This window comes from Acomys minous, assembly GCF_964271855.1.
Source record: "Acomys minous genome assembly, chromosome: 14".
Lineage (NCBI taxonomy): Eukaryota > Metazoa > Chordata > Mammalia > Rodentia > Muridae > Acomys > Acomys minous.
This window is the reverse complement of record NC_140496.1, coordinates 32,423,746-32,436,045: the sequence shown is the minus strand read 5'-3', so window position 1 is coordinate 32,436,045 and position 12,300 is coordinate 32,423,746. Positions and strand designations below refer to the sequence as shown.

General features: G+C 44.4%; 1 protein-coding gene across 1 annotated transcript in view; it reads right to left on the bottom strand.

Annotated features, from left to right (window-relative positions):
* Nucleotides 1-12,300, bottom strand: part of BBS2 (Bardet-Biedl syndrome 2) — a 34,802-nt gene that overhangs the window by 20,068 nt on the left and 2,434 nt on the right. Inside the window, exons 2-5 of the mRNA XM_084757464.1 lie at nucleotides 10,284-10,511; nucleotides 5,575-5,700; nucleotides 4,551-4,613; nucleotides 2,669-2,746 (exon numbers count right to left, since the gene is read on the bottom strand). Coding sequence (XP_084613590.1) covers nucleotides 2,669-2,746; nucleotides 4,551-4,613; nucleotides 5,575-5,700; nucleotides 10,284-10,511 — 495 coding nt within the window. The remainder of the gene's footprint in view (nucleotides 1-2,668; nucleotides 2,747-4,550; nucleotides 4,614-5,574; nucleotides 5,701-10,283; nucleotides 10,512-12,300) is intronic.

Below are 12,300 nucleotides of genomic sequence, written 5' to 3'. Positions count from 1 at the left end.
CACCTTTAATCCCAGCACCAGGGAGGCAGAGGCAGGCGGTCTACAAAGGGAGTCCAGGACAGCCAAGGCTACACAGAGAAACCCTGTCTCGAAAAAACCAAAAAAAAAAAAAAAGAGTGGAACAGACTCTGGGAGGAGATATATAAATGAGCCCAGAACTGGCGGCTGGGCGGATTGGAGACTTGAGAAAGATTTGGCTGTTCATCGCTGCCCTTCAAGACGCTCCTAGAGAAAACCACTTGAGGGAAGGCTTCAGAGCTCCGGCTCCTGCTGAGGCTCTGGGGTCTGGTTACCCCCAGTTCCAGTGGAAGAAATCCTGCGGCTCCCGACCGGAGAATCGTTCCTCGGGACTGATATCCTTAAGGTTTTGTTGTTGTGTCAATTAATCCTCATTTCCTACTGTTTGGGTTAATCGGGTTATAACCGACGTAGGCTCGGTCAATAAATTGTTAATAAAATATTTTGGTTAAGAAAGTTGAGTCTACAAAGTCCTCCTCTCTATGAACTGTTGTCTACTTTGCAGTTGGATAATCGGATTTTTAAAAAATTCACAAGCTAGGTGGGAAATTTCAGAATAGTGTTTTGAAAACTAACAGACATGTAGACTTAGGAAGGAAATGGGCTGCACAACAACAGATGCCTACCGCTCAGCAGCACGAAAGGTTTCACTGACTGCCTCGCTAACTTACACTATAGCTGGTTGTACAGTTGTAACCTACAACTGATTTTTTTTGGGGGGGGAGCTTTTGTACAGTTGATCTCTTCATATGTTTTATATTGGGGTCAGAATTAGAAACGACCTGTAGTGTCAGTGATGTCATTAAACCCATGTTCAGCACCACATTTTTATCCCTTGAACTGAGGTCAGTCCTTAGAAAGCCCTGCAGCACGTGTACTTCTGTTTGAGATCTTGCCATGGCTTCCCTCTGTGGACTATGACTCAGGAAATGGCCAAATTAACCCTTTCCTCTCCAAGTTGCTTTTGATCATAGTGTTTCATCCCAGCAATAGTGACACTAAGACACCAGGTCCTTAGTGAGAGTCTCCTTGGTCCACCCCTTTCTTCACTTTATGGATTAGAGAAGCAACAACTTCACTCTGGTTCTTGGCTCCATTCCAAACTCCGCTCCCCTTTCCTAGGACTTAGGGAAGATGTGCTTCAAAGAACTCTCAAATGGTCCCCATCAAACAGGAAAGAGTCACTACACATTAGGATGAAAGACACAATAAAGCAGGGCCCACCCTGGCTGGCCAGTGATGTGCACACTGTTTTTTTTTGGGTGGGGGTCCTTTAGAGAAGGCTAGGAATCGCTTTAAGAATCTAATAAGGGGGGACTGGAGAGATGGCTCAGCAGTTAAGAGTACTGACTTCTCTTCCAGAGGACCTGGGTTCAATTCCTAGCACCCACATGGAAGCTTATAACTATCTGTTAACTCCAAGATCTGGCATCCTCACATAGACATACTTGCAGGCAAAATACCACTGTACATAAGATAAAAATAAATAAGTTTACAAAAGGAATCTAATAAGGTGCTGGAGAGATGGCCCAAGTTTGATTCCTAGCACCCACAAGGTGGCTCTCAACCTTCTGTATGTAACTCAAGTTCCAGACAATCCAACACCTGCTTCTGGCTTGTGCAGGCACCAAGCAAGCACATGGTTCACAGATTTATATGCAGGCAAAACACCCATTTAAATATATATATTTATATTTTTTTAATTTATTTTTTTTTAAATCTGGGAAAACTAGGCATGGCAACTCACATGTAATCTCAATACCTAGGAGGCTGAGTCAAGAGAATCGCCATGAGTTCAGAGTCAACATGGGATACACAGTGAGTTCGAGGCCAGCCTTGATTATTATAGCGTGAGACCCTGTCTCAGGAAACAAAACAAAACAAAAAATCCAGGGGCCCATCATGGAAAAGCTCCCATAAGCACCTTATCATGACCCTGGTCCCCTTTGTCCCTTGTCAGGGGCTCAACTTTCTGTAATCAGTTCTCATCTTTACTTCTCTGTCCATAATGTAACTTTACATGAAAGTAAGTCTGGGGCTGGAGAGATGGCTCAGAGGTTAAGAGCACTGACTGCTCTTCCAGAGGTCCTGAGTTCAATTCCCAGCAACCACATGGTGGCTCACAGCCATCTATAATGTGATCTGATGCCCTCTTCTGGCATGCACATGTACATGCAAGCAGAGCACTGTGTATATAATAGTAAATAAATAAATCTTTAAAAAATAAAAAAAGTAAATCTGGGCCAGGCGAGGCAGCGCACACCTATAATCCCAACATTCAAGAGTTGGAAACAGCTGGCCTACATGAGACTGTCTCAGAAAAAAACAAAAACAGTAGGGGTGGCAACACACGGATACCTGTGAGTCTGAGACCCACCTAAGTCTCTATGTTAAATTCTAGACCAGGCAGAAGCACATAAACAGAACCTGTCTCCACTAACAACAACAACTGTAATAAAACCATTATGAGTAGGTTTTCTCCTAAAGACCCTGGGCTGTGAGGTGACACCTGGCAGTCTCCGCTGAGTGCACTACTGTCCCACCCACTCCACCCACTCCAAAGTCGCCATTCTGCACCCTGGACTGTGAGGTGAGGCTCAGCACGCCCTATGCTAGCCTAAGGTCATCACTCTGCAGCACCACTTCCTACCTCTGTTTCTGTCATTTCGGCCACAATCTCATCTTCTTTAAATACTCGGATGTCAAAATCTTCAGATCCAACAAGAAGCTGAAAAAGGAAAGGGGATCACAGCATCGTACTTGAATGTATAAACACAGCAAAGTTGCATAATTTAAAAAAAAAAAAAGCAGGGCGGTGATGGCACATGCCTTTACTCCCAGCACTTGGGAGGCAGAAGCAGGTGGAGCGCTGTGAGTCGAGGCCAGCCTGGTCTACAAAGCAAGTCCAGGACAGCCAAGGCTACACAGAGAAACCCTGTCTCAAAAAACGAAACAAACAAACAAACAAAAAGCACTTCCTTGTAGCGGTTGCTAGCCACAGGTTCCAGTCCTGTAGAAATACAATGCTCAAGGGGGTTGTAACTGATTTGGTCAGAAGAGAAAAAGTGGCTCTACCCGGCTAATCCTGCAGAGCAGGGGCAAGCAAGCCAGGACAAACTCCATCCCAAGCCTGCACCGCCCCCTGCTGCTGCTGCCTCCCGCTGCAGCGCTCAGGCTGTGCCTGTGTTCCACGCTGGTTCAGAATGACCCTGCCCTCAGAGACTGGACTGTACACCTTGGTAAAGACACGAATGCATCATCTGTCCAGGAGCACACACCCAGGCAACACAGACTGATAAAGGACTTATTTCTAGAAATAGAATGCTGCCATCTTACTGAGGTAAAAGAGGGCTGTGGGAGCACATGATGTATTAAAATAATATCAGGAAAACCATGCCTGAGAGCTTATTGGACCTCTCAGACTAAGGAAGGGGTGCAATTCTTTCACCTGGACCCCACAAAGAGGTAAGCACTTGACACTACAATGGTGTCCCTCTGACCTGTCTGAGGGTCTTCAGCTTAGCTAAGTCCCTGGTACGGATGCGGTCTCCTCAAACTGCCACCTGCCCATCTATCTGCCCAGCCCTGGTCCTGACCTTCTCTTCTGCAGCCTCCCCCGCAGCTGCACGCTGACCCTGCGGCCTGACTCCACCTAAGGGCAAGATGGCAGTAAGGTGGGAGCAGCTGCTGGGGAGCTCCTGCATGAGACAGCAGCTTCCCAGCTGACAGAGACTGACCAAACTATTTGAACCCCCATTAGCTCCCCTGCCTCTCAGGCCTTTAACCCTCTGTAGCCACACTGTACCTACATATACACATTCACAGTTGTGTATATGTATTGTGCAATGCTACACGCACATGCTTACTCTGTGTTGTCCAGCACGTGGTCTACGAGTAACACTAGCAATTAGAACTAGAATAAAAGAAGATCTATTTGCCTCAGCCAGGGCCGGCAAGGAAAGCGGGACCACTTGACAACGGCTGCCAACAAAACCTTGGCACCCCGTCAATTTATTGTTATTTAATAAATCCAGTGTTATGGAAAGACACAAACATATCCGTCTGTGTTTCTAACAGGGCTCATTTACAACAAACCCTGTCTCAAACACCAGAGTCCAGTGTGCACGGACAGCGGGCTAAGTTAGGGCCCAGCAGACACTGTACACATACCAATTTCCCAAGGGTCTAATTTCTAGGGTAATTTCTTATATAGGTAGAATTATCAGAGTTTCAACAGGAATAATTTTTTCAGCCAAAATGAAAAATGACTTAATATCCCAAAGCATCCGAAGCAGTTTATAAGAGTACGAATGTAACTGAGCTCCCACCATCCTATGTCTCAGAGACATGGACAGTAAGAGGAGGAGGGGAGAGATGAAAAGGGAGAGAGAAGAGAAGGGGGAAGTGGAGCGGGAAGAGCTAGGAGAGAGGGGAGACAGAAAGGAGAGACAAAGACCAGTGAGCTGAAAACAGCCATGAAAAGCTCATGTCACTGTCATAAGAAACGTATTCAGCTGAGCAGAGCCACACACCTCTGTCTTCCCATCACCATCAAAGTCACACAGAGCCAAGGAATGAACGTTGTCGCCAGTTACCTGAAATAAAAGAGAAAGTCATCAATAAGTGTTTATTTAATCTTGTTTACTTAATCTAAGCGTATTAGCCTTATGAAGGGTAGGCTTACAGAAACTACCAGGGATTTCTCTTACCCATATGGTTAATATAAATATTATCCTTTTAAAAATTATTTCTTGTGCATGTGTACATACACATGTTCATATTCTATCCGCTGTGTGGGTGTGGAAGCATGCGTGTATGTGTATGTGTGAGTATGCCTAGGGAGGTTGGAGCAACTTCAGGTGTCACCCGCAGGAACACTATCCACTTGTTTTGAGATGGGGTCTCTCACTGGCCTGCAGCTCCCAACCAGATTAGACAGGATGGCCAGTGAACCCCCGAGCCTCCCTCTCTCCACATCCTGTGCTGGGACCACAAGTTCAGACAGGTAGAGTCAATTTATTGTGGTTCTGAAGACTGAGCTCAGGTCTTCATGCTTTGAAGAGTACTCCAGCGACAGCCATCTCCTCAGGGCTATTGCCCTGTTCATTTTTTTAAAAACTATTACTCAATGCAACCAGTAGTTAAGAAACACCTAAAAAGAATTAAAAGGAACTGGGCGTGGTGGCGCACGCCTTTGATCCCAGTACTCGGGAGGCAGAGGCAGGCAGATTGCTGTGAGTTCGAGGCCAGTCTGGTCTACAAAGCTACTCTAGGATAGCCAAGGCTACACAGAGAAACTATGTCTCAAAAAAAAATTAAATAAATAAATAAATAAAAGAATTAAAGGTAGATATGCTAGTCAGGCGTGGTGGCCCACGCCTTCCATCCCAGCACTTGGGAGGCAGAGGCAGGTGGATCACTGTGAGTTTGAGGGTAGCCTGGTCTATAAAGTGAGTCCAGAACAGCCAAGGCTACACAGAGAGACCCTGTCTCAAAAAAAATAATAAAATAAAAGAAAGAAATGCTTAGAATACCAAAATGTTTAACTCTTCATACCGTCCAAAAGAGATCATTTCCTTCGTGATCAAATCCCTGAAGAGCACAATTTCCGCCGATGATGGCAAGAGGCTGGGCAATGTCTCCCAGTGTCCCCAGCACAATGGCATTTGCCCCATCTGCCACCTAAGAAGAAGAAGACAGGGCTCAGTGGTGTGCTGGCACACTGGAGTGTTTTCTCTAGGTACTCAACGGACTCTTCCCTCGTCCCCTAAGACAGCACCTAGGCTTCTCTAGGGCCCCGCACTGTGGCTGGGCATGAACAAGGAGAGATCCTAGCTCGCCCAGAGCCCAGCTCGCACAATGAGCTGCTACAACACCCAGTTTTGACAATCCTGGGCTTTCCAGGACTTTAGGGAGACAGATTTTCCCAATGACCAAAGCATGCACCTTTAAACACTCAAAATCTGAAATTTATTTGAACTCTTTCAGATAGAAATCATTTTGTACCACTATGTACAGTATTATGTAATCTTGTAAGTATGAAAAATTAAATATATACGGAGGGGTATATCATTAATTACATATAATTATACATAAATATAAAGGAAAGATTGAGTATAAAGAAAGAAATAGATAGGAAATAGAAAGGCTAGTAGAATACATGTGAAAAGAAAATAGAAGAGGCCAGTAACTGAGAGAAGGAAGCAGCAATGGGGGCAGGAGGGAAGAACAACTGGGAACAGGAACGACGGAACACCACGCACTGCGTGCTAACCTAAGGTATTTTAAAGAAATGGGGTGAGTGTGTGTGTGCGTGTGCGAGCGCACGCACGTGTGCACATATATAATAAAGGCAGTCCTTATAAGAAATTCAAATTGCCGCCGGGCGGTGGTGCAGCACACCTTTAATGCCCAGCATTTGAGAGGCAGAGGCAGAAGGATCTCTGTGAGTTCCATGACAGCTAACAGCTGTTACACAGAGAAACCCTGTCTCGAAAAATCAAAAAAGAAAAAGAAAAGAAATTCATATTGCCACCAGATCAGTGAGTCAAGACATAAATTTAGACAGTAAACAATAGGAGCCAGGTTTGCACCTGCAGTCCCAGCGAAACACGGGGCTGAGGCAGGAGAACTGCCTGAGTCTGGGAGTTTGAGATCAGCAAACATGGTAAGCCCCTCTCACAAAAAACAAAAACAAAAACTAAACAATAAATAAATAAACAAACAAACATGAAAGATAATAATAAAGTGGAAAAGTGAGTGGAATGAACATAGCTAACAATCTTCTGCTAATACACCACAAATAGAAAAACACTAAACAAGAAACTCAGTAGAAAGGAAGCATAAACAGCAATGAAATGAAAATATTGACTGGTAAATCATTTCCCATGCTCAGATAAGCAGTGATTAAAAAGTACCCATGGCAGCCGAGCAGGGTGGCACACAACTGTAATCCCAGCACTCGGGGAAGCAGAGGCTGGTGGATGGCTGTGAGTTCGAGGCCAGCCTGGTCTACAGACAAAGTTCCAGGACAGTTAGGACTATTAAACAGAGAAACCCTGTCTCAGCAAAAAATGTATGTGTGTGCGTGCATGTGTCTGGTGAGGTACTCTAAGAAGGAAGAAGAAAAACAGGAGTCCCCTAGAGAACAACTTAACACTATGGAAAATTGATCGGGGCCCGGTGGTTCAGGCCTAGAACCCTGGAGGGGAGCTGCAAGCCTGAGGTCACCTGGGCTACATGGGTGTTTACTGGACTTACAGGTCACAGCCCGTCATCAGGGGATGCCGAGGCAGGAGCCTGGGTGCAGGATGAGGAGGAACACTGCTCACTGGCTTGCTTCCTGGGGCTTGCTCAGTCTGGTTTTCTATACAGCCAAGGACCACATGCCCAGGGGTGGCACATCAGCCATTAGTCAAGAAACACCTCTGCAGGCTTGCCTACAGGCCAATCTGATAGAGGTATTTTCTTTCCCCCTCTTTCCAGGTATCTCTAGCTTGTGTCAAGTTAACAAAAACCCAGCCAGCATATTTGGCTACTAGCCAACCTGGACAATTGATCTCTTGAGACTCTTATCTCAAAACTAAACAAGAAGCTGGGTATAGTGGCCCACGCCTTTAATCCCAGCATTCAGGGAGGCAGAGGCAGGTGGATCACTGTCAGTTCGAGGCCAGCCTGGTCTACAAAGCAAGTTCAGGACAGCAAAGGCTACAAAGAGAAACCCTGTCTTGAAAAACAAAAAACAAACAAACAAAACAAAACAAACAAACAAACCTAAATGAGAGAGGCCTTTGGGTCCACAAGTATATTTCTGACTTTTAATTTTTTTAAGATTCATTTATTTTGTTTTTGTGTTTGTCTACATGAGTGTATGCCGAGTCTGCAAAGGCCAGAAGGTGGTGGCTCCGAACTGTTGGCCTCCAAGGGCACCAGGCATGCAGGTAGAGCACAGACATAGATGGAAATACACCCATACACATAAAATAACAGTAATAACAACAATAATTATTTTTGGGTTTTCAAGACAATGTTTCTCTGTGTAGCCTTGGCTGTCCTGGACTCCCTCTGTAGACCAGGCTGGCCAGAGATCTGCCTGCCTCTGCCTCCCTGAGTGCTGGGATTAAAGGCATGCACCATCACGTCTGGCATGAAATTTTTTTATTTTTAAAGAAAGCTAACTAGGCATAAGCTCGAGAGACAGAAAGCAGCCTTCCTCCATCATTCCTACTTAAGTTCCTGGAACACACAGTAATTTCAAATAAAGACATTAATAGTATATTGCCAAATGAAAAGACTGCACATAAAGGTCACACTTTTTGTGGTTTTGTTTTGTTTTATACAAAGAATCTTGCTTTGCAACCCAAGCTAACCTTAAACTTACTATGTAGTCCAGGCTAGCTTCAAACTTGCAATCTTCCTTACTCAGCTCTTAAGTGTTAGAATTACAAACTTATATTACCTAGTTAGGCCTGGCTAAAAAAGTTATTCAAAACAACCAAGGATTCAAAACAATCCATAAACAAACAAACAAATGAATGAGTGAATAAATAAAAAATTATACATATGTACATATGCATATATATGTGTATATATATGTGTGTATATACATACATATATATTATATTATATAATGACACATTATTCTGCTATAAAAAGGAATGTAGAAACATTAACACATAATACAAAATGGGCCAGATTGGAAAACATGCTGGGAAGAAAGGCCATCCCAACCCACAGACATGATTCCATACTCATGAAAACAGATACTGGCTAGCTAAGGCCAGAAGCTAAAGGGGAATCAGATGCCTGTTTTGGGGCACGGAGTTTCTTTTGGAGGTGATAAAAAGTGTTTAAAACATTGTAGGCAATGGAGAGATGTCTCTGAGGTTAAGAGCACTGGCTGCTCTTCCAGAGGATCCAGGTTCAATTCCACCTACACGGCAGCTCACAACTGTCTGTAGCTCCAGTTCCACGGTACCTGACACTCTCACACAGACATACATGCAGGTAAAACACCAATGTACATAAAGTAAAAACAAATAATTTGGAAAAAAACTGATTGCAGTGAATGTTCCAAAACTATGAAAGGTTCCAAACTAATTATTGGGATAAGCTATGTGAATCGTATAATATATGAATTATACTTTTATAACAAGAAAAAATACTACATGTGTACACTATGCTTCCGCTTTGCATGAAAATATGCCCCTCCCCCAGCTGAGAATCTATTGACAGTTGCTGGCTGCTAGGAGAGGGAGCCACTCTTTTGGGGGTGTGGCCACTGGTAGGTTGCCCATGCCCTAGTGGATGGCCCCACACCAACGCACATATCTGCAGCATTAATTGGACTCCCGTTGTCATTTAAAAAAATAAGAGAACCCCCCCAAAAAAGCAGGGAAGGATATGAGGTTAGAAGAGAGATGTGTTGTGGGGACCAGAGTGGAGCAGAGGGTCAATATGATCAAGATACATGTATAAATGTAGAATTTTTTGAAGAAATAAAAAGCTATTTTAGAGAACTTTTTAAAATGTTTATTCATATATACGTATTAAAAAATGAACAGACCAAAAAAAGAAAAAAAAAAAAGATGAACAGACAAGCTCTATAAGCAGGCATAGTTTAAGAGCAACGCCAAAGTGAGACCTAATCTCAACACACACACACACACACACACACACACACACACACACACACACACACACACACCTGGGCACATCTTCCTCATGTTCCCTATAATAAGCAGACAGGCCAGGCATTACAGCAGCAGCAGCAGCAGCAGCGTGTAGACAGCAGGTGGCAGTAAGGACCTCCAGACAAGCTGTGGGGCCACCAGACAACTGTTTGCTGGATGCGCAGCTCCTAGCTGGATTCCCAGTAGAACTAGACAGATGGTGTCACAGGTACACATGCTAGAGACACTCTTGACTGTCACCAAATGTTTACCAACCATGACCCCACCAGGAGACTACAAATGCCCCCCAAACAGAAGCTGAGTTCCCCACTGCTTGTCTGCTATCACAACCACAAAGAGGACACCCCAACAAACATCTTCAAACAAGAGACAGGGGCTGGGAACAGCAGCTCAGTGAGACAACACTTAACTTGTATGCACACCCAAGGCTCTGCCTTTAATCCCCAACCCTACCATCAACAAAAAAACTTCTTGTCTGACGGAACAAAAACAAAATCAAGGAAAAAAGCAAAGAGCGAAACCCTGGGCATCAATGGGAAATGGGGACTTGATGGCTCAAGGGGGCATACTTGCCTCTCTGTAGAACAAATCTGAATTGTTGTAGATATCGTAAGCCAAAAGATTGGTCTGTGTCCCCACTAAAAGAGTATCATAGCCAAGATCGGGGCTCAGGACTCCTGCAGCCAGGCAGCTGACCGTCTGGTTAATGTTGAGGAGGGAAACATCCGACTCCAGGGGGCTCTGGAGCACTCTGGATGCATTGAAATGCTGGCTCCGCGTGTGAGGATTGTGGATAAAAACCTGAAAAGCCAAACAGTTATATTCCCTTAAAACACCCAAGAATGCCAAGTTCACAACATACTTTTAAAAAATTGGTGAGTAGATACCAACAATTACAAGAAGTCACCTTAATCTATAAAGTTATTAATCTATAAGATACTCGTGCACGGCCTGACCTGGTGGCGCAGAGGCAGACAGACCACTGTGAGTTCAAGGCCAGCCTAGTCTACAAATCGAGTCCATAACTGGCAAGGCTACACAGACAAACCCTGTCTCGAGAAACCAAAAAAAAATTTTTTTTAATTGTTTTTTTTCAATAAATAAAATATCCTTGTGAGGCTGGGCTGGGGTCTACATGTAATCAACCTTCACTCTGCAGTGAGCAGAGCAGGCTATGCTGTCACCTGGGGGAGTCTGCCCTGTCTTCAGCCTATTTGCATACTGAGGACTGAAACTGGGGCCTTGACCACACTAGGCAAGTGCACCCCCAGCCCTAGCCCTTTTCCATTTCTCACACAGGGTCTTGCTCCATTGCCCAAGCAAATCTTCAACTGGCAGCCCGGCCTCTGTTGATTGAGTAGCCAAGACTACAGGCCTGTGCTGCCAGGCCTGGATGCGATGTGTTTTGGTTTTGAGGTTTTTTTTTGGGGGGGGGGGGAGTGTTAGCTTGTTTTTTGTTTGCTTGGTTAGTTTTGGTTTTAAACTCTAACTTTTGATAATTCTCCTGTCTCAGCATCCAAGTATCCTGGCACATACCACCACACCCAGCCGGAATGTTTGTTTTTAAAGAACACATACACATTGTGTATAGACCATAAAATGTTACCAATTTAAACAACTTTATTTATATGTGCATGCACCATGGCATGTGTATGGAGAACAAACGACAAGCTGAGGATTTCACGCTCTCCTGGTACCATGTGAGTCCCAGAGATCGAACCCCTACCTGATGAGCCACTCACCAGTGAACCAATGTTCTGCGTTTTGGTTCCCAACTGTCCAGATGAGAACTCCAGCATGACTGGTCCAGGAGGGCATCCCTACTCACTCCTGATATTGTAAGTGTCTGATTTAATAGTGTTACCTGTTTGCCCTCTCTTTTTAAAAGACATTTTTTATTATTGTTTTGTTTTTTTCCTTTTGGTCTAAGACAGGGTTTCTTTGTGTAGCCTTGGCTGTCCTGGACTCGCTTTGTAAACTAGGCTGATGTCGAACACACAGATACCTGCCAGCCTCTGCCTTCCAGCGTGCCCTACTCCAGTCATTTCTGCTGAACATCGTGGCTTCCTAATTTGGTGATGTTTTGCTATCTCTCTGCGGCTTCTACCTACCAGCTGTCTACCAATTTTTCCTTTACCTTTACTTGCTACACGCTTAAATTCCCGCCTTTCACTCTGAACGTATACTACCATACAGAACAAAAACAAGACAGACAACAACAAAAACATGGCTAACAAGGCTCCCAGCTGCCTCATGGTCCCGGCCCTTCCACACAAGCCTCACAGTCCCTTTGTGATCAGGTGCATTCCAAGACCTTCGCACTTACTGATGCTTCTGCCTACAAAGCAGTTAGCCCACGCAGCTACAGACTTGTTCTTCATTTCCTTCAGACCTCTGAACAAACGCAGCCAGAGGCCGGTCTCTGCACTCTCAATCAGCAAGTTACGTCAATCCTTCTATTTCCTCTGAAGAACATAGTATGTGTGTGACTTAAATGCATATATCAATGTGTCTATAGCATATACAGTTCATATATTACATATTCTAACATGATATATCATGCAGCTATCACAAACACACTCTATTAACT